The following is a 23,318-nucleotide window of genomic DNA, read 5'->3' as shown; positions in this document are numbered from 1 at the left end:
GTGTCCGTGGAATGTACTGGAGTCCTGGTGGGCAACCCGGCGGAGCGGCGGCGGAGGCATTGGAGGAGGGAAGGGTCTCTTCTGACCAGAAGATGGGGTTCAGGATCCGATAGGACTTCTCCAGGGATTCTTTGGGGGCGTGAAGGCGGGAGAGGGCATCGGCCTTCACATTCTTTGACCCGGGACGATAGTAGATTGAGAAGTTGAACCTCGTGAAGAAGAGTGCCCATCGGGCCTGGTGCGGATTTAGTCTCTTGGCATCTCTCAGGTACTCGAGGTTGATGGTCAATACCAGAAACGGATGTTTGGCTCCCTCCAGCCAATGCCTCCACTCCTCAAGGGCGAGCTTGATGGCGAGTAGCTCTCGGTTCCCGATGTCTTAGTTTACCTCCGCCGGGTTGAACTTCCGGGAGAAGAAGGCACATGGAGGGAGGCGACTGGGTGTCCCCTGCTGCTGGGAGAGGACCGCTCCCGCTCCTGTGGTGGAGGCGTCGACTTCCACCATGAAGGCCTTGGTGGGATCGGGATGCACTTGGAGGGGAGCGGTACTGAAGGCTTTCTTCAGGTCTTCGAATGCTTGCGTGGCCACAGGGGTCAGGGGCAGAGACTTGGGCTTGCTGCGCAGGAGGTGGGTAAGTGGACTGGAGATGATGCTGTAGTTCTGAATGAATCTTCGTTAGAATTTTGCGAAACTGCACTGAGGGCTGGTGGAAGGAACACTTCTCGGCTTTTAGGAAGAGATGGAACTCCCTCAGGCGTTGCAGGACCTCCGCAACGTGGTGGCGATGGTCGGCCAAGCTCCGGGAGTAAATCAGGATGTCATCAATGTAAACCAAGATGGACTTGTGGAGAAATTCCCGGAGCACTTCGTGGATGAAGTCCTGGAATACGGAGGGTGCGTTGGCGAGTCCATAGGGCATGAAAAGATATTCATAGTGGCCTGTAGGGGTCACGAAGGCCGTCTTCCATTCGTCCCCCTCACGTATCCGGATGAGGTTGTACGTGCTGCGGAGGTCCAACTTGGTGAACACAGTGGCACCACGGAGATGATCCAGTGCTGTTGGGATGAGAGGAAGGGGGTAATGGAATTTGACTTCGATTTTGTTAAGTGCCCGGTAATCAATGCAGGGCCGCAAGCCTCCGTCCTTCTTGGCCACGAAGAAGAAGCTGGATGCAGCAGGGGACGTTGATGGTCGGATGTAGCCCTGGTCGAGTGCCTCCCGGATGTAGACTTCCATGGCCTGCTCATCCAGCAGGGATAGGGGATAGATCTTCCCATTGGGCACTGGTTCACCTGGAAGCAGATATATGGCACAGTCCCATGGCCGATGGGGAGGCAGCTTGGAAGCCCGGTGAGGGCAGAACGCATCACTAAAGGGGGCGTAGCAGGGTGGAATCTTCACTGATCGCTGCTCAATGGGGCTCTCGATGGAAGTGGCACAGATGGGAATCTTCCTGGAAGAAGACATGGAAGGGACAGGCAGTGCAGACATACAGCTGGAGAAGCATTGATCGCCCCACTTCAGGATCTCACTTGACTTCCAGGAGATGACAGGGTTATGCTGCTCCAGCCATGGGCGCCCTAAGATCACGTCAGCAGTGGAATCCTCCAGAACCAGTAGATGTATCTCTTCCACATGGAGGATGCCGGTTTGAATCTGCAGGGGCCCGGCGAAGAGATCGACCTTGCGTCGACTGAGTGGTTTGCCCATTATGGATTCAACCTGGTAGGTGGACGGAGTGTGAGTCGTCGGGAGGTGGAGCTGATGGCAGAGGGCACCGGAGATGAAGTTCCCAGCGGAACCGGTGTCGAGGAGGGCATAGACTGGCAGGGAGACATCGGCAGTAATGAGGTTCACAACTGTGGTTAATGGTTGACTCTTGTAGGAGGAAGGATAGATCACACTCACCAAAGGACAATGTTTCCGCCCAGCGCAGGGCCTTACCGCTCAATTGAAATACTATGAACGCCACACGGGCACGATCAGTCGGATACAAGTGCGGTTGCATCTCCAGGACCAGTGAGCACTGCAGGAGGAATCTGTTGCAGTCCTCCGCCGATCCAGAGAAGGGCGCCGGTTTGGCCATGGGACTGGCGAAAACAGGGGACGTGGAAGTGGTGCTGGTGGATGCGGAAGCGCTCGTCTGCGCTGAGGATGGTGGACCGGAGGGGAGAGCATGGCGAACTGCATCCACCAGTTCTTGAAAGGGATCCGGGTGACTCATACTGGTGCTTGCTGTGTGGGTCCGGTCTTCTGTTACGGGTACAGACTAACGGAGAAAAGAAGTGAGTTAAGCAGGTTTTATTCTGAGCACCAGTAGAGTGATAACAGTGACTGACTGTTGACGTGACGGTGATATGGCTTCTCAGTGATATCTTCGGTGGGGCTTGGAGAGACTCAGGAGGGAACGATGGTGAACACGGAACACACACACACTGGACACCGGAGATCGCTGGAGACTTGATAGCAGACGTGGAGACAGGTAATTCTCTTTGAGGGAGTCCTTAAGGTAAGCATAACAGGTTAGTACCTTTGTGCAAACGAGACTGGACAGTGACTGGGTGCGTGTGTGTATCTTTTATGCTACTGGTGATGGGCGTGGTGATGTGCCTCAGGTGTGCGTAATTAAAACTCAGGTGACAGTGATCGTGGAGTGTCTGTGACGTGGGAGCCTGGCGTGTCTGTGACAGAACCAGGTTTTGCTAAGAAGCTGCTCCTGAATAAAGATTCAGATCTATACCAGCTGTGTGTGTTCCTGCTGCCCCTCCAGAAGAAGTGAGAGTAGTTTGAAATGCTTCACGATAAACTGCAGCTAAAGTTTACAGGGTAAATTAAATTACGGTATGCTTTCTATGTATGACGTTCTCAATATAATTCACAATCTCACGTTTATAATGAGCAACACGTTATGCTTATTGTGTTATTGCAAACTGTGTATGCTGGTTTTAAAGTTAACGTGGACGTGGTAACACTAAGCTTAATTATGTAGATGGTTTATAACGGTGTCTATTACTGTAAAAAAGTATATTGTGTTTTAAGTTATTACAATGCATAAATAACATTACGCATCACTGACAAACCGACATTAACAGAAAAAAACTTTTTTATTAGCATTAGGTGTAAAATCAATAACGTACACATCAGTAAACACATAGCATTCACGCTAACATTACCCTGCCAGTACATAAAGATAGATCAAAGTGACATTACATTAACCAGCTATTCAGAAACGTCCTGTTTAGCCTTAAATGTTGAATGTTGTTGGAGCTGTCGTCTTGTCCCGGTCCGACTCCGGTTCATATTGATAAAGTTGCACAGATCTCCTCAGAGACCGTCAGAGACTCGTGTAGCCATTCTTTCGCCTCTACTGTTGTCAATGGCAACACTCCTCAGGCAGCCCACAGAACAGAGGGGCGGGGTCATTCATCATTTAAAGCCGTATACACTGAAATGGCTTGCTGAAAACAGAGCTGTTTTTGAACAGGTAAAATTACTTCTTACAATATTAATGAGAATTTTTAATTAAAGTATATTACAAAGTTTTCATTTAGACACTGAAGAATCATATTAACTTGTATAAAAATGACATTATATGACCCCTTTAGTCAAGTATGAAAAATGGATACACAATAGCAAATGAGAAAATAAAAATCACCCTTAAAATACACTTGTACAAGGAGTATTCCTGCTGTAATATATTAACAAGTATATTAATCTTATAGGCCCCAGGTAGTAGATTATGGTATATTAATATATGGGGCAGAATATAGTTCTTCAGCTGGTATTAACATCTGTCCAATCATCCAATTACAAGTGTAAGGAGACATTGTATATGATGATACATATGATGATGATAATGTTCAGATTGAGATGTTTCAAGGGAAATTCAGTACCTGATTACAATGAATATCGCTATGAGCACAAGTAGTAATTGCAACATATTTGCTGTGTCTGTTTGAATGAATACATGAAATTAAATAACAACATAACCTGTACTATATCATATCTGTACATCACTGTCATGCATTACTGTTTGGATCACACACACTTGTGATCAAATTACAGAGACTGATGTTACATTTAAATACACATTAACACTGTGTGATGTTAGCTGTTAAAGAGGTTGATATCACTTGAGCAGAATGTCTTCTGTTCTTCTGAATTATACAGATATATCAATCAAACAAACAAATGTTCAAAACCTCTCTGTCCTAGACAAAATGTAATACACAACATAGTAAAAAAATAAAATTGTATCGCAAAGAGTTCAAAGTGTGATAAATGTCCTCACAGTATATAGCTACGATTCAATGTGGTTTTGTGTCAATGTGCCAAAGAATTGAAAAATAGCCAATTGCTTTGTTTTATTACACTGCAAAAAATTCTGTTCATCCTTCGTGTTTCTGTCTTGTTTTCAGCACAATTATCTAAACTCTTAAATCAAGATACCTTTACTGGAGAAGCAAAATTACTCAAGATATTAAGTCTTTATATTTTATATATAAAGTTTTTATATTTTAAAAAGTATCAAAACTGAGTTTAAGCTTACAACAAGAACAAATATTTGCCAATTGGGTAAGAAAAGGAATTGAACTAAAAATAATTTGTTTGTTGTAAAAATGTATCTTGGTTTAAGAATGTTTAGATATTTGAGCAGGAAAACAAGATATTGTAGGTACAGTGCATCCGGAAACTTTTTTAACATTGTGTTGTGTTACAGCCTTATTCCAAAATGGATTCAATTCAGCATTTTCCTCAATTCTACAAACAATACCCCGTAATGACAACGTGAAATAAGTTTGTTTGAAATCTTTGCAAATGTATTAAAAATAAAAAAACAACAAAAATGACATGTCCATAAGTATTCACAGCCATTACACTCAACATTGAGCTCAGGTGCTCCTGTTTCCACTGCCTTCAGATGTTTCTACAGCTTGAATGGAGTCCACCTGTGGTCTATTCAGCTAACTGGACATGATTTGGAGAGGCACACACCTGTCTATATGAGGTCCCACAGTTAACAGTGCATGTCAGAGCACAAACCAAGCCATTAAGTCCAAAGGATTGTCTGTAGACCTCTGAGACAGGATTGTAAGGAAGCACAGATCTGGGGAAAGGTAAAGAAGCATTTCTGCAGCTGAAGGTCTCAATGAGCACAGTGGCCTCCATCATCTGTACATGGAGGAAGTTTAGACCACCAGGACTCTTCCTAAAGCTGACGTCTGGCTGAACTGAAGGATCCGGGAGAAGGGCCTTTTTTTAGGGAGGAATAACCCGATGGTTACTCTGACAGAGCTCCAGCCTTTCTCTGTGGAAAGAGAAGCTTCCAGAAGAACAACCATCTCTGCAGCTCTCCACCAATCAGGCCTGTATGGCAGAGTATGGCACATGACAGCCCGGCTGGAGTTTGCCTAAAGGCTCCGGAAGGACTCTCAGACCATGAGAAACTAAATTCTCTGGTCTGATGAAACAAAGACTGAACACTTTGGCCTGAATGGCAAGTGTCATATCTGGAGGAAACCAGGCACCGCTCATTACCTGGCCAATCCCATCCCTACAGTGAAGCATGGTGGTGGCAGCATCATGCTGTGGGGGTGTTTTTCAGGAACTGGGGGACTAGTTAGGATTGTGGGAAAGATGAATGCAGTAATGTGCAGAGACATCCTTGATGAAAACCTACTCCAGAGCACTCCGGACTTCAGACTGGGGCAAACGTTCTTCCAACGGGACAACGACCCTAAGCCAAGATAACAAAGGAGTGACTATGGGACAACTCTGTGAATGTCCTTAAGCGGCCAAGCCAGAGCCTATACTTGTGTCTGATTGAACATCTCTGGAGAGATCTGAAAATGAACGACGCTCCCTATCCATCTGGATGGAGCTTGAGAGGTCCTGCAAAGAAGAATGGGAGAAACTGCCCAAAAACAGGTGTGCTAAGCTTGTAGAATCATACTAAAAAAGACCTGAGGCTGTAAAAACTTTCTGGATGCATAGTATATTATATTGAAGGTATCATTCACACTAAACATTCGAATGTCCTTTAAAGATCACGGATGATTATCAGTGAAAAACCCCGGCTCCTTCTTCACATCTATGAAATGGATGTTCAGATAATCTGGGTTTGTTCACTCCGCTGACGGCAGGTTCCTCATGACAACAACAGTCTGCAGAGACAAGAAAATCATCCATAAACATTCTTTCATTGGTGTCAGGAAAACGTACAGCCAGACGGTCATTATGGCAAAATAAACCGAAGGCTAAACTATTGTTTGATGAATGCTAAATTTCAAGTATTCCAGAGAGATTATATTATATTATAAAGTCTACATTGTATTAATGTAAAGGAAAATCATGTTGATATACACTCTATAGTTCACCTATTAATGTAGTTTTTGTAAAATAGTTTATGGTAACAATTTACAATAAGGTTTGATTTATTAACATTAGTTAATAAATGCTGTAAAATATACAGCTCATTATAAGTCTATTAATGCAATAACTAATGTTAACCCATTAAATCATCATTAAAGTGTTACCCTTGTCATGACTTTTTCCCTGCCATTGATGGACATTTTTCATCAATCAATGTTTTCATTGTTATACAATAGGGGACGCTATTACACCTCTTTTAAAAGAGTACAGAATCTCCTGATCCAAACATAGGCAAAGCAGAAACAAGTGATAAAAGCACTGCTGACACACATAAAATATAATGTGATCACCAACATTAAACAGCATATAAATCAAAACTGCCTAATGTTACTGAATGAAATGCCGCCCCAGGACGAGCTCTAGGACTGTGAATCTTTGGGGTGTTGCTGGACTCCATATACTCCACCTGTGTTTTGATCATCGCTCTGAATCTGATTAAAATGTTTCTCAGGTTTTTTCTAAAAGTTTTGCTTTTCTATGGAACAATGGTAATAAAATAATAATCCATGAAGCTAGAATAAAACAGATTGTTTTTTTTGTTTAAAAGCAGATTCTCTGTTCTTTCTTTTGACATATTGCAAAATATTCAGGGACCATGAAAGTTTTGTGAAAATCATCCAAAATTATGGCAACTTAAAAAAAAACCCACTGGTAATTTCTTTCTTTTTCTTTCTTTCTTTCTTTCTTTCTTTCTTTCTTTCTTTCTTTCTTTCTTTCTTTCTTTCTTTCTTTCTTTCTTTCTTTCTTTCTTTCTTTCTTTCTTTTTCACTGTCCATGATCAGAAAAGAGCTAAAACCCAGATTTCACTCTTGGAAAAAAGGTTCTATAAGGTTCTATATAGAACTCTAGGGTTCTTGACATAAATTTTTTTTTGCCAAAAAGGTTCTGAATAAGGAAAAATGTTAAAAAAACATGGTTAACATGTTATTTCCATTTGTCTAGCTATAAAGTATGTTTATGAGCTGTGTAATAAAACAAAATGAATGAATTAACACTAAATCCATAAAGTGATACCTTTATGGGAACACCTAAAAGGTTCTAGTATATATGAAGCGCCTGACAGAGCCATCTATATAGAAGCTTTTCTCCTTTGGTGTTGGACAGAAGGAACAGAGGCTGTGCAGGTGAGATTACCTGAGTCCTGCTGGACTTAAGCGCCGCCCGGGCAAAGAACGACATGGTCACAAGCAGAATCCCTCCTATCAAGCTGTGAGAGAAGAACACTTGGTGTATTTTGTCAAAGGGTATCTGTGGAAAAGACATGAGAGTTTCTGTTTATATAGTAATGTATTAAAACTGCATAGTCATAATCACTTATTTACTAAACTCTTAAAAATAAATGTCGCAAAGGGAGTTTTAACAGCAATGTAATAAACAAAACACACTTTAGGTTAAAAGTTTGAGCATTTGCCGGTTCCCGCCTTCTTCTTCCCGTAAGAATGAATGGTTTTACACTCTTATTTTGATTTATATTTATCATAATGTGTCTGATGCACATGCATGCCAACACTAATAATAATTGGCACAGTCTATGGCGTCACACATGGAGTGCTCCTGAGTTACATGTCATCAACTCTTTTATCTGAAGGACACACAGAGGCAAGCCCAAGGGAAATGTTCCCTCTCAAAGTAGAGCATTTGATGCTGTGTCAAGGAGTTGATGCTATGGGGAACCAATACCCACTACACCATGCTGAAGAAATGCCTGCTTCACTAAGCTGTGAATATACGCAAACAAAGTGGGCAAAGTGTAAGTTGAGCCAGAAGTGATTCGTCCCCATGGAATCAACCCCACACATCCCATGTGACTCATATAGTGATTCTTCTCCCTAAGCCAGTATCCCCAGACACTATGAGAAAACCCAAACTTCTATACTCCATAGCAAGGAAAGTCCTAGCTGTTATACCTTCCTCCCTCCCATGCGGGACAGACCTCAACCTTATATGGGCCCAAGCCTCAGCTATGCTTGGTATATCTCAGCAGTATTTCAACATTGCTCTTAGGGAGCGGACTACTGAAAGGAGCATTCCCAATTTCTTCAGTATTACCAGTCATTCAACCCTTCACTTTTGAGGAAGGGGCAAACAAAAGAATGCATATTATAGTTTGCCCAAAAGTCTTGTCACCCAAACTCAAAACCACAAGGAAAACTCAAAGGAGATTATTCTCTACTTAAATATTCTATTGTAATTAGGGGAGAGCAACTCATACCCTGACTTGAGAAAAGGAACTTCTCTAGGACAGACTATAGTAAATGGCTAAACTATGGAATACATCAATAACGGAGAGACGCCCTATGTGATCTTCCTCTACTCATCAGTTCTTGAACATTGATAACAATGGAAATACCTATAGATTTATCTTTCTAAAGAGGAACATGCATCCCTTATTTAAGACCCAACAGTAGAGGAACTCTTGTGAACTGCCCATCATAATAGACAGTACCCTAATGGGGGTACTTGAGCAGCCTACCAAAGGGAGCATGCAAGGTGCTACAAACCTCAATAATTAGCACCTCAGCATAGACAAAGAGTGAGTGACTTATTTTGCTGCACAGGCTAAAACCTTCAGTATTGCCAGTCATCCAAGGGAGAGCATATATCCTTACCCTTAATCAGAAAAGGGAGGCGAACAAGAGTAGGACATAATGCTGTTTTTCCAATAACTCTTATCCCCCAGGCTATAAACCCCAAGGGCGTTGCAGGGGAGCTTAGGCTCTCTGTAAAGATCCCAATGTAACTGGGGGAAGGGCAGCTCATACCCATCCAAAGGTAGCAGGTCTCCCCACCCTCAAAACCCAACAGTAGTTGGGGAGGGAGGTAAATAAAGAAGAGGGACAATTTATTGCCCACTAATTTCATTGACCCCACATCAACCCTTAGGGACACCATAACTACTATTTAGAAAGCCAGGCTGCAGTTTGCCATTTACTCATCCACAATATTTCAAATCCAAGGAGACCACAGGAGAGCTTATGCCCTACTTTAAACCCCAATAGACTGGGGAAGTGCAGTTCAACCCTGACTCAAATAAAGGCATTTCTCCAGCACCCACTATAGCTAGTGCTTTACTTCAGAGCTAGCTTTAATATGCAAACGATAACAAGGCGGGATACCCTTTAGGTAGTCTACCTCTACAGGTTCTTGAACATGGGTCATGCTATAGAGGCCTATAAAGCACCAATCAAAAGGGGAGCATACATCCTTACTTTAAGACCCAACAGTAGTTGGGGAGGGAGGCAAACGAAGTAGAGGGAATCTATACTGTCCTACATAATTTTTTTCACCCTTCAACAACCAATCAAACCATCCACAGGGGAGCATACAATTCTACTTCAGACCCTAACATAGAGGGGAATATTAAAAACCCAATTCCATACAAGTTGGGACACTGTACAAATTGTAATAAAACCAGAATGCAATGATGTGGAAGTTTCAAATTTCAATATTTTATATTCAGAATGCAGAATGCACATAGATGACATATCAAATGTTTAAAATGAGAAAATGTATCAGATTAGAGGAAAAATAAGTTGATTTTAAATTTCATGGCATCAACACATCTCAAAAAAGTTTGGAAAAGGCCATGTTTCCCCCTGTGTGGCATCCCCTCTTCTTTTAATAACACTATGCAAATGTTTGGGGACTGAGGAGACAAGTTGCTCAAGTTTAGGAATAGGAATGTTGTCCCATTCTTGTCTAATACAGGCTTCTAGTTGCTCAACTGTCTTAGGTCTTCTTTGTCGCATCTTCCTGTTTATGATGCGCCAAATGTTTTCTGTGGGTGAAAGATCTGGACTGCAGGCTGGCCATTTCAGTGCCGGATCCTTCTTCTACGCAGCCATGATGTTGTAATTGATGCAGTATGTGGTCTGGCATTGTCATGGAGAATGCAAGGTCTTCCCTGAAAGTATAGAGCATATGTTGTTCTAGAACTTGGATATACCTTTCAGCATTGATGGTGCCTTTCCAGATGTGTAAGCTGCCCATGTTACACACACTCATGAACCCCATACCATCAGAGATGCAGCTTCTGAACTGAGCGCTAAAAACAACTTGGGTTGTCTTTGTCCTCTTTAGTCCAGATGACATGGCGTCCCAGTTTTCCAAAAAGAATTTCAAATTTTGATTCGTCTTACCACAGAACAGTTTTCCACTTTGCCACAGTCCATTTTAAATTAGCCTTGGCCCACAGGAAACGCCTGTGCTTCTGGATCATGTTTAGATATGGCTTCTTTTTTGACCTATAGAGTTTTAGCCGGTGACGGCGAATGGCACGGTGGATTGTGTTCAACAATGTTTTCTGGAAGTATTCCTGAGCCCATGTTGTGATGTCCATTACAGTAGCATTCCTGTATGTGATGCAGTGCCGTCTAAGGCTGAAGATCACAGGCATCCAGTTTGGTTCCCTTATTGAGGGAACTTCCCACTGCGTCGGAACGACGTCATTGTGACGGCGTACCCGGAAGTATAAAAAGGGAGCCGGCACATAATGGCGGCAGTCTTTGCTCTTCAGCAGGTGCTCTCTGTACATTGTCTGTCTATTTACTGTTGTTTTGTCCAGTTGCGAGTGAAGTGTGTGTGAAAGTAGTTTAAAAAGTGAGAATGGAGAGAGAATTCAAGCAGTGTGTGCATCCTTGCCCTCATTACATCTCGGGCTCGGATACACCCATGCTTTGTGTTCAGTGTCTGGGTGTTCAGCACGCTTGGGCGGCTCTCGAGGGAGCCGCCTGTGAACAATGTGAGCGGCTGACACTCAGATTGCTCCGCTCTCGGCTGGCCGTGTTTGATGAGACCGGCCAGCCTCATGAGCCCCTTTTGTTCTGGACCCGCGGTCGCTGAGGCGGCTCGGCGTCGCAGATCATGGGGCTCACAGCAGGACTTGTCAGAGGGTTTTGGGACTGCTGCGGCACTTTCCCAATCCTCCTCTGACAGTTCCGAGGATCTTCCTCCCCGTGTGGAAGCCCGCTCTGCGGCGTCTTCCCCCGGGGTGGAGGGTCCGATGCTCGTTCTCTCCGGTTCTGAGGAGCCGGAGGGTGCGGGCATCGAGGCGGGGGATGAAGCGGGAAATTGTACGTTTCATCCGCCCGCCCATGAGGAGCTGGTTGAGGTGTTGACCCGGGCGGTGGCCAAATTAAAGATCGAGTGGCCACAAGAAATGCAGGAAGTCAAGCCACCCAGCAGGCTGGACGACCGGTTTCTTTCGCACTGGTTCCAAACACCGTACCGGGGCTTACCTTTCTTCCCAGATCGTGGAAGACGCCCTACTCCTCGCGTGTTTCCATTCCCCCAGTGTTGGATTATTCCAATGTTCTGGGGGCACGGGAGGCGGGCTATGGGGCGATGCCGCGTGTGGAGGATGCTCTCGCGAGCTATCATTTGCCCGAATCGGCATCGTCCCTGAAAGCTTCGGTGCTGCCCACCAAACCCTGTCGTGACACCTCGGCTTTGGTGGGCAAGGCTTAAATGGCGGCTGGGCGGGCTGGTAGTTCACTGCACACTCTTTCCATTCTGCAGGCCTACCAGGCCGACCTCCTGAAAGAGCTGGACGAGGGAGAAGGTCCCTCTCCGGAGGCCATTTTAGAGCTGCGGAAGGCTGCAGATTTGTCTCTCCGCATTACCGAGGAGACGGCCCGTGCCATTGGCCGCTCCTTAGCTGGTATGGTAACTGTGGAGAGGCATCTCTGGCTGAATTTGTCGGAGACAAAGGAGATGGATAGATCTTTTCTCCTGGACTCCCCGATCTTACCTTCTGGTTTGTTTGGGGACACGGTTAACGCCGTGGTCTCCAGACACCAGGAGGCGAAGAAGCAGTCAGCGGCCTTCCAGCAATTCCTCCCTCGCCGCTCTAAACCAGGGAAGGCTGGCCCTAGCGGGCAGCCTCAGCCGTCTGCCAGCTTCTCGCATCGGCAGATGCAGAAGGAGAGCGTCGCCTCTAGAGCCTCTCCTCCAGGAGCTTGGCAACAGAGGCGGCGCTCTCACCAGCAGCCATCCGATCCTAAAGGCGATCTAAGGAATGTCCTTCAGGTGAAGTAAAATCCTTACTGGCGAAGGAAGCCATAGAACAGGTTCCTCCGCTGGAAAGGGAGTCCGAGTTCTACAGCCGATACTTTATAGTTCCCAAAAAGGATGGGGGGTTACGTCCAATTCTAGATCTGCGGCATTTGAATCGGTCTCTAAGGAGGTTCAGATTCAAAATGCTCACGATTCCCATCATCGTGGGTCAGATCCAGTCTGAGGACTGGTTCGTCACGATAGATCTGAAGGACGCATATTTCCATATCCCCATCCTTCCGTGTCACAGGAAGTTCCTGAGGTTCGCTTTCGGGGGCGAAGCGTACCAATATCGAGTACTTCCCTTCGGCCTAGCCCTCTCCCCACGTACATTCACGAAGTGCATGGATGCAGCTCTAGCTCCAATGAGGCTTCTGGGCATCCGTGTACTGAATTATATCGGCGACTGGCTCATATTGGCCCAGTCGTACGACATGGCAGTCCGGCATCGAGATGTCGTTCTGGCCCACATAAAGTGCTTGGGGCTGAGACACGAAGAAGAGTGTGTTGACATCATCCCAGAGGATTACGTTCCTAGGGATCGTATGGGATTCGACTACGATGCGGGCACAATTGTCTCCCGCGCGAGTCGAGACCGTACGGGCGATGGTCTCAGGAATAAAGTTAGGCCACAGCATCACTGTGAAGCACTTTCAGAGAGTGCTGGGGAACATGGCAGCAGCGTCCAACGTGATACCGTTCGGCCTGCTACACATGAGACCCCTCCAGTGGTGGCTGAAAACCAAGGGTTTTTCCCCCAGAGGGAATCCGTTCCGTATGATCAGTGTAACGTGCAGATGCCTTCGTTCCCTAGTCATATGGAAGAAACCTTGGTTTCTGTCCCAGGGGCCAGTGCTGGGAGCATCCTGTTGCCGGAAATCCATTTCAACAGAGGCCTCCCTCACTGGTTTGGGCGCGGTCATGGACGGTACCTCAATCACCAGGGAGGGTTGAGATCGCGCCCTCTATGCAGACTGGCGCATCTGATTCTCCTGTGGTCCCAAGGGAAACTGTTGTCCATCAGAGCAATGTATGTCCCGGGGGTCCAAAATCAGGGAGCAGACATCCTGTCAAGGCAGGGGCTGAGGCCCAGGGAGTGGCGGCTCCACCCAGAGGTGGTGGAGGCCATATGCGAGAGGTTCGGCCCAGTGGAAGTGGACCTGTTTGCGTCTCAAGAGACGTCCCACTGTCCACTGTGGTTTTCCCTAGTGTGAAACCCGCTGGGGTTGGATGCCATGGTACAGACGTGGCCGAGGCTGCGTCTGTATGCATTCCCCCGATTGCTCTGCTCCCGGGAGTCCTGGAGAGGGTTCGTCAACAGGGGGTCAGCCTACTTCTGGTGGCGCCCCATTGGCCGACTCGGGTTTGGTTCTCAGACATGATAGCTCTGCTGGCAGGTCACCTGTGGCAGATTCCTCTGAGGAGGGATCTCCTGTCTCAGGCGGGGGGCACAATATTTCACCCCCGGCCAGAGATTTGGAACCCTTGGGTCTGGCCCCTTCCACATCCAAGGTGTACGTGGCTGCCATTGCGGCTTTCCACACACCTCTGGGTGATGGGCCTCTGGATAGGCACCAGCTGGTTGTACAGTTCCTCCGTGGGGCTCGGAGGATGAGGCCTGTGGCTCAGTCCAGAGTTCCTACCTGGGACCTGGCAGTGGTTCTCGGAGGGTTGGCTGAGGCCCCCTTTGAGCCACTGGAGCTGGCAGAACCGAAGCACCTGACCTCTAAGGTAGCTTTTCTCCTCGCTATTGCCACTCTTAGGAGAGTGGGAGATCTCCAGGCCTTGGCGGTAACGCCAACTTGCCTGGAGTTTGCCCCGGGTGGAGTAAAGGCCATTTTACATCCTAGGCCGGGCTACGTGCCTAAGGTCCCATCAAGGGTGGTCATGTCTTTGGTTCTGCGAGCATTTCATCCTCCGCCTCACGTGACGGCGGAAGAAGGGAGGCTTCACCTACTCTGCCCGGTTAGGGCACTTAGAGTTTATTTGGAGAAGTCTGCACAATGGAGGAGATCTCAGCAGCTGTTAGTGTGTTTCAGTTCACCCAAGAAAGGGTTGCCTGCTTCTACTCAGACAATTAGTAATTGGATTGTCCAGGCTATAACCATGGCCTATCGGGTGCGCAGTTTGCCTTCACCCTTGGCCGTGAGGGCTCATTCCACCAGAGGCATGGCCTCTTCAGTGGCCCTCCTTTCTGGGGTCCCCTTACAGGATATCTGTGAGGCAGCTGGGTGGGCCACCCCACACACTTTTATGAGGTTTTACAGCCTGGATCACCCTGCAACGGCTGGTGCTAGGGTGCTCCAGTCCTAGTTGTGCCCAGTTTCTGGTTTCACACTAGGGCAGGCGCTACCCTCGGTGTGGCCTAGTGGGTACTCATCCCCATTTCTTTGTTCCGACGCAGTGGGAAGTTCCCCTTATAAGGGAACGGCTCGGGTTATGTATATAACCCTTGTTCCCTGAGAGGGAACGAGCACTGCGTCACGCCGCCACACCTCGGCACGCCTGGAGCGCATGCTTCAGAGCAAAAAACTGCCGCCATTATGCGCCGGCTCCCCTTTTATACTTCCGGGTACGCCGTCACAATGACGTCATCACGCACGCCAATCGGATTGGACTAGTTTCTATTCAGACTTCAGATTCGCTGATGCTTAGGGAGCATCCCCATTCCGACGCAGTGCTCGTTCCCTCTCAGGGAACAAGGGTTATATACATAACCTGAGCCGTTTTCCGGCCTTGACTCTAACGCACAGAGATTGTTCCAGATTCTCTGAATCTTTGGATGATATTATGCACTGTAGATGATGATAACTTCAAACTCTTTGGAATTTTTCTCAGAGAAACTCATTTTTGATATTGCTCCACTATTGTTCGCCGCAGCATTGGGGGAATTGGTGATCCTCTGCCCATCTTGACTTCTGAGAGACACTACTACTCTGAGAGGCTCTTTTTATACCCAATCATGTTGTCAATTGACCTAATAAGTTGCAAATTGGTCCTCCAGCTGTTCCTTATGTGTACATTTAACTTTTCCGGCCTCTTATTGCGACCTGTCCCAACTTTTTTGGAATGTGTAGCTCTCATGAAATCCAAAATGAGCCAATATTTGGCATGACATTTCAAAATGTCTCACTTTCAACATTTGATATGTTATCTATATTCTATTGTGAATAAAACTTGTTTATGAGATTTAAAAAATATATTGCATTCCTCTTTTATTCACAATTTGTACAGTGTCCCAACTTTTTTGGAATCGGGTTTATAGTAGTCCTTTGGGAGATTTGGAAAAAAAAAGTTGTTACTGATAAGCTTATAGTGAACTACCTATTCTGCTGAGTGCTATTACTTAAGTTACTAATCATTAGTTAATAGCAGTTAGTGTTAATATGGTGTTATTATGTGGATTAACTATCCTGTGTAGTTAATCCTTATTAACAGAGCATTATTCTAAAGTGTTAGCAAATAAATCAATAAAAGCTCTCACTAAAAATTGATCAAAGTGACGCATCTCCTCCGTTGAGTTCGGATCTCCCATGATTTGAGCCACATGACAAATCTTGATCTCAAAGATGGATCTGCCGAATTGCACACAAGCACAGATCGCTGCAATGGTTGAGATGATACTCAAAGCCAAGCTGGCTGTGATCTGTGAGCAATCAATTCAGAAAAAAACAACATGTAAAAAAAATATTAAAAGCAATAATAGTACACTTTAAAGAACTACATCTACAAAGAAACACATATAGAAAATTGTGTTGTTAGGATGCAAGCATTCTCCAAATTATTAATGAGAACAAATAGTGAAACTCAAAGGCTAAGCAGACACTTACAAACTTTTTGGAGGGGTTGCATTCAGACAGGATATACAAAAGGCCACACATACAGAACTGCAAAAAAGGAATTGTTGTGAGCAAAACTGTAATTTTGTCAACTTAAATGATATGCCATTACAGTTAAATTGTAAAATGGACTAAAATGAGTGAATAGGGCATGATATGTACCAACTAAACGTAAAGGTTTAAAGGGCCCCAAAAAAGTGGTTTGATGCCAGTTGTACTGGATATAGCAGATTTTCATTTGGTCAGTTTGAAAAAATATATATATATATATTACGATTAGAACATTGAGTTGAATAATCTCATATATAATCTGTAGACCAATGGTTTTCAAATGTGACGATCCAATCCAGTGATTTTGTTGTCAGGAAACATTAGGCTAGTTCTGTAGAGGCGTAGTTCAATAGTGTAGCTTGTTGTGGCTTAGATGTTTCCTCCGAAGTAGTTAAAGATCTTTCAATGCAAAACATGCTAATATCAGTCACAAGAGTAAAAGTCACAAGAGAACATACCAGGGTCCCGAGCCAGAAGGGGGTCAACCTTTCTTCAAAGGTGATGAGTTTTACTTGCCCATTTAAGGCTATTCCAAACATGACCAGACATACACCCATCATCACCAGCACAATCTTGGACACATGGAAACAGACAAACACATATGAGACGCCTCTCAGGAGACTAATGTTGCTCATCTTCACCAGTAATGGGAGGGACACATACTTTCGAATGCAGAAGTTTTTTTGTATATGTGATATGCAATTAAATAGCTGTTAATCTGTTGATTCCTGAATGATCTTGATTAGTTTTGTTAATCTGAAAGGAAGGTGTTGTGTGTCTCACTCCGATGCACTTGGGTTGTCCTTTGAGGAAGTGGTGCAGAGGTTTACTGCCGCCCGTCACCATGCTGATCGGCTCTGAAGCATCTGCTGTGGCTGCTCGATCCTCCAACATCACTGCAGAATAATTATATTAACATCTTTACTCAAGGCCTTTTTAAGAAGCTCTTAATGGAGAAAACATTAGGCCGTATCTCAAGATATCGCCAGAGGGGGTGAAAGACTGAACCGACTGAATCTAACAAAATATGAGAAAAAATTATAATTCTGCTGTAAGGTGTTCTGATCCAGCTGGGGATTGGACTCATGTCTCCGGTGTGTGTGTGTGTGTGTGTGTGTGTGTGTGTGTGTGTGTGTGTGTGTGTGTGTGTGAGTGAGTGAGTCCTTGATGCTAACCACTCCACCACTGATGGAGGTTGAACCCGAATGCAGAGGAATAAGGAACAGTAAATCCCCAAAAGTCTGAGTTTTATCGTTAGCTCTTTACTTCAGTGGGAAAACAACTAAACATTAGTAAAAGTCTTGGTTAGCATTTTAGGTGAATGTGCTACAAGGAAACTCAAACACTCATTGATGGGCATTACAAAAAGGGTAATCCAGACAGAAAAGATCTTCTTAGACTTCAGTCTAGAAAGATAAATCCAGAAATGTACAAAAAGGTAACAAAAACCTACAATCCATGAACAAAACAGACGGCAGGAAACGTCTCAAACCCAAAAAATCCAGAGGAATGACAACACTTAGGCCAACATCAGGACTGAACAAGAACAAAAGGCAGTGAGGCCTTGAACAGGGTTCTTCATTAGGAGTGAGTCGACACCATAACAACCATTTAACAAAGGAGAATTAATCTGGGGAGAAATAACACCATCTAGTGATGAAATCAATGAGCCTCAGGCAAACCATTACAGTAAGACAGCTCTAAACAGACAATTGTGTCATAATTCAACAGTTCAATAACAGAGTAAAATTAATAAATTATGAAGGTTAGGTTAATTCAGAACTCATTAATGTCATCGTCCACCTCAATTCAGCTCAAGAAGTGCTGATGTTTCAAAATTGTTCAATTTTGAAAGAAAGTGTATTTAGTTACAAACCCGATTTCAAGAAAGTTGGAACACTGTACAAACTGTGAATAAAAACAGAATGCAGTGATGTGGAAGTTTCAATTTTCAATAGTTTGAATACAACATAGATGACATATCAAATGTTTAAAACTTATAATTTTCTTATCAAGAAAAAATATAATTTTAAGAGAAAAATAAGGTTGATTTTAAATTTCATGGCATCAATACATCTCAGAAAAGTTGTGCCAAGGCCATGTTTCCCCCTGTGTGTCACCCCTCTTCTTTTTATATCAGTCTGCAAACGTCTGGGGACTGAGGAGACGAGCTGCTCAAGTTTAGGAATAGGAATGTTGTCCATTCTTGTCTAATACAGGCTTCTAGTTGCTCAAGTGTCTTAGGTCTTCTTTGTCGCATCTTCCTCTTTATGATGCGCCAAATGTTTTCTAGTGGTGAAAGATCTGGACTGCAGGCTGGCCATTTCAGTGCCGGATCCTTCTTCTGCGCAGCCATGATGTTGTAATAGATGCAGTGTGTGCTCTGGCATTGTCATGTTGGAGAATGCAAGGTCTTCCCTGAAAGAGACGACTTCTGGATGGAGCATATGTTGTTCTAGAACTTGGATATACCGTTCAGCATTGATGGCCTTTCCAGATGTGTAAGCTGCCCATGCCACACACACTCATGAACCCCATACCATCAGAGATATGCAGCTTCTGAACTGAGCGCTGAGAACAACTTGGGTTGTCCTTGTCCTCTTTAGTCCGGATGACATGGCGTCCCAGTTTTTTAAGAAGAACTTCAAATTTTGATTCGTCTAACCCCAGAACAGTTTTCCACTTTGCCACAGTCCATTTTAAATGAGCCTTGGCCCAGAGGAAACGCCTGCGCTTCTGGATCATGTTTAGATATGGCTTCTTCTTTGATCTATAGAGTTATAGCCGGCGACGGCGAATGGCACGGTGGATTGTGTTCACCAATGTTTTCTGGAAGTATTCCTGAGCCCATGTTGTGATGTCCATTACAGTAGCATTCCTGTATGTGATGCAGTGCCGTCTAAGGCTGAAGATCACAGGCATCCAGTTTGGTTTTGACCCTTGACCCTTACACACAGAGATTGTTCCAGATTCTCTGAATCTTTGGATGATATTATGCACTGCAGATGATGATAACTTTAAACTCTTTGCAATTTTTCTCTGAGAAACTCCTTTCTGATATTGCTCCACTATTGTCCGCTGCAGCATTGGGGGAATTGGTGATCCTCTGCCCATCTTGACTTCTGAGAGACACTGCCACTCTGAGAGGCTCTTTTTATACCCAATCATGTTGTCAATTGACCTAATAGTTGCAAATTGGTCCTCCAGCTGTTCCTTATATGTACATTTAACTTTTCCGGCCTCTTACCTGTCCAAATATTTTGGAATGTGTAGCTCTCATGAAATCCAAAATGAGCCAATATTTGGCATGACATTTCAAAATGACTCACTTTCAACATTTGATATGTTATCTATATTCTACTGTGAAGAAAATATACGTTTATGAGATTTGTAAATTATTGCATTCCTCTTTTATTCACAATTTGTACAGTGTCCCAACTTTTTAGTAATAGGGTTTGTAGCTGTGCGATGAAGTTCATGACTCCATGCCCTCAGATGGTAAGTAAGATGGCAGAGGTTGAAAACACCACATGTGTAGTAGACAAAACTGCAGTGCTCATTCACAGAGATGTGCAGAACAGCTGTAAATAGCAGTCTTTTTGAGCTTTAATATCCACTGAGACTAGTAGTCCATATCGAGATTTGATTTATTGTATTGCCTACTTCTAATGTATTAAATCAGAAAATGGCTTTATACGGTAAGTTCCATTTGTAAATGGATTCTGTGATTTGATCCCCGTCGCTTCGCAACACAGACTGTGTGAATTTATGAATGAATATGTGAAATTTTTTTTAAAGTGGTTGTACAGAAAAACTTGACCTTTCCTAGTGGGTATACGGCGTATATCTGCATATCACGTAGACTACACCATTGATTTACACCAAACTTGGCACACATAGTGTATGTAAGAGCTTATTCTGTGGTCTTGTGGAAAAGCATGCAGCGACTGGCCACTTGGTGGCGCAATAACAAGGAAAAAATATATAAATGGCTATAAGAACGCAACCTTAAGTCTGATTGACTTGAAAATTGGCATGCAGTGTCTTTCCCAGTTCTATTTCCTTATCTGGAAAAACACAGCTGGCAATGGCAAATTAAGTTTAAGCAGTTGTTGGACAAGGTTAACAGCCACCCACGACCTTCATACCATATGGTAGAACTCCTCATTCTGAGCAATTTTGCCTCTAGGACCACCACTGTGAATCAAACCTTTCATTAAATATTGGAGATCAAAAACCAACTTTTACAAACTAGTCCTATGGTTTTGCCTCAAACTCAAATAAAAAACCACTGCAGATATATTATCTAGACTTTCTAGGTCAATAATTATCAAAAAAAATAAAAAAATAATCTTTGGCATTTGGATAGCTATAATGGGGCCACTAAGAAAATGGGTCTGGCAAACCACAAAAAGAGTATAAATCCTAAACAAAAACTTCACAGTGACTACGTTTACATGGACAACAATACTCCGATATTAATCTGATTAAGACAATACTCTGATTAAGAGGCTACCATGTAGACAGCGATTTCTAATTACCTTAATCTGATTAAAGTCATAATCTAACTAAACATAAATCGGATTAAGACATGTGGAGTATGCCTATTTTAGTCGCATTATCAGAGACATGTACACACCTTAATCTAACTATTAATGTCATGTCGGAGATTTCACCGCATTTTGTGACAGGACACATAACGTTACGCACAACAGAGAAGTGCAGAGGGGAGGCTTTGTGGGTTGGAGCCTCTGCCCTTTTTGAAAATTAATCAAAAGTGCCCCTTTCAACAATCATCGATAATATTGTGGCCAATAAAACAAAATTGGAATTATACTTAATATAACAACGTGTACAAAACAGTAACAAATGGTGGAAAAGTCGCGTTCTGTCAGTCTGAAAAGTCGTTGCCATAAACGTCATTGCTATGGGCGGTGTGTGTTTTACTTGACTGTTCATTGTGAACACTGCGTCCTCTTTCTCTATTTTTATTTTTGTTGTAATTATTATGCTCATTGTAAAAGTAAAATACAATAAGTTTGTATCTGTAATCGCAAACCAGATGGGTCATTCAGTGAACGCCTGTGGCTCGACGGCAGGAAAAACAATCCAAAGAGTCATGATTTTTAAACCTTTTTCATAATTAATCAAAGCTATTATTCTAAAGGTAGGCTGTCAATAAGGAGGAAAGAGGGGCAGTGTCTCTTCAAAAACAAACAAACAGAGGCAATACATAATATTAAAAAAATAAATCAACATAAATGTAGCTATATAAAACATTATAAAAACGCATGTTTTGTTATACTTCTTAATGTAAAGTAACACTGTCCAACAGCGACACCCGCAGGTGAAGTGACAGCGGGTTTCCTGAGCACATAAAATGAACAGACTTGCCAAAGTCACGCTATGATTGGATGTTGGAGAACATAGCGTAGCATGGAGATGTAATGACGTGCCATAATCGATCTATGTTCTATCACATGTAAAATGGGAACATGAACGGAGTACTCTAAAAGCAACTCATGTAAACACCGTAATCAGAATATTGTTTTATTTAGAATAAGGTCAATAATTAGATTACTGCTGTCCATGTAAACGTAGTCAGTATTAGGTGAGCACATGCCAATTATGACTCTAAACAAGCATGCAAACTTTGTGGACATAAGACCATAGGTGGTGCCATAACTGTTAAAAAGCTCACAAAAACTACTATTTCCTATGATAAATTGCCTGTATTGGCTGTAAATGGCATTTTCCTTTCCTTCTATGTTTTAAGTGGTTATGCTTGCTAAATAAAACATAATACCTTTTAACTTATTAGCTTAAAGGCTTTAAAACTCTTGAACCCCTGTTAATTCCTGCTTGTAGCTATATTTGTTTTTATTGAGTGTTGAACTTTCTTCTCCTGTGTGCTATTCTTCTGCGAACCAGGAAAGGTTTGTTTAAGCATCGCCCTCTAGAAGTGAATTTGCATTTCTTTCAGCCTGAGGCTTAGTCGTTTCATTTCTGATGTGAAAGGGCCTTACCATGTACACAACATTATTTTTTTTAATTAAAAAAACAAGCAAGCCCTTTCCAGATGAGGAAAAAGTAACACAAAAGTAATCTAACACATTACTTTCAATAAAAGTAACTAACGCAATAAGTTACATTGTTTAGGCTGTAATGCAATATTGTAACGCATTACTTTTAAAATTAACTTACCCCAACACTGACAATAGTATTGACTACAAACCTGAACACTATAACATCTTAATGATCATTAATAATGCACAAGCACTGAAGTATTCTAATGCTTAAACCCTTCAAACTTCAAGAGATTATCAAAAACAAGCAACTCTGTATGACATTCATTCAGATAGATCTACATTTCAGAAATCTGTGACTGAAGTTCATGAGCATGCTGAATCAAAAATTAGAAAACCAATCAAACAGTGAAAGTGAGAGCTTGTTAAATACCTGCATGTGTCTGAGATGAACCACCACGATGAAAACAAGGCAGTTGTGCAAGAGCACAGGAAAGAGAAACCCGAGAGAGGGAAGAAAACAGAGGGAGGGAAGAACGGGCGTCATGACAGGATGTTTGGGAAAAGACGTCAAATCTCTGCCGAATGCTCAGAAAACAGAAACAATGGCCAACTTCTTGAAGAGAAAGGAAGAGCAGAGATTTCAGTGCTGTAATGCATTCTTCAACTACTCATGTAATACTGGCAAGAACGAAGGATTAGGAGAGAGAACGAGAGATTGTAAGGCAATGAGTGTGAAAGCAGCTCCCAAAAGATAACAGCTGCTTCATATGACAAACTAACTGGATCCAGATGCACCAGATGCAGTCCAGTTCGTGGCTTCCCATTTACGTTTTACATAAACAGTCTTTTTGTCCATTTTTGTTTTCCTCATAGTCATCCAAAGATATATGTTTTTATTGAGAAACTACTGT

The 23,318-nt window shown here is 43.5% G+C and overlaps 1 protein-coding gene across 2 annotated transcripts; it reads right to left on the bottom strand.

Annotated features, from left to right (window-relative positions):
- Positions 1–3,087: 3,087 nt before the first annotated feature.
- On the bottom strand, positions 3,088–23,110 carry LOC137045120 (membrane-spanning 4-domains subfamily A member 4D-like). 2 transcript variants are annotated; one of them, XM_067421617.1, is made up of 7 exons: positions 22,838–23,107; positions 17,162–17,274; positions 16,837–16,950; positions 16,319–16,375; positions 15,973–16,134; positions 7,569–7,682; positions 3,088–6,166 (listed from the first exon to the last, which is right to left on the bottom strand). In XM_067421617.1, exons 2-7 carry the CDS (start codon positions 17,270–17,272, stop codon positions 6,128–6,130), a joined length of 597 nt encoding a protein of 198 aa, XP_067277718.1. In that variant the 5' UTR covers positions 17,273–17,274; positions 22,838–23,107; the 3' UTR covers positions 3,088–6,127. The 2 variants fall into 2 exon arrangements, with proteins under 2 accessions (XP_067277718.1, XP_067277719.1); XM_067421618.1 differs by lacking the exon at positions 16,319–16,375 and having other exon boundaries at positions 22,838–23,110.
- Between the last annotated feature and the right edge of the window lie 208 nt (positions 23,111–23,318).

The sequence above is a fragment of the Pseudorasbora parva genome, chromosome 17 (genome assembly GCF_024679245.1).
Source record: "Pseudorasbora parva isolate DD20220531a chromosome 17, ASM2467924v1, whole genome shotgun sequence".
NCBI lineage: Eukaryota > Metazoa > Chordata > Actinopteri > Cypriniformes > Gobionidae > Pseudorasbora > Pseudorasbora parva.
Note: the sequence above shows the minus strand (reverse complement) of the source record. Positions and strands in the feature narration are given on the sequence as shown.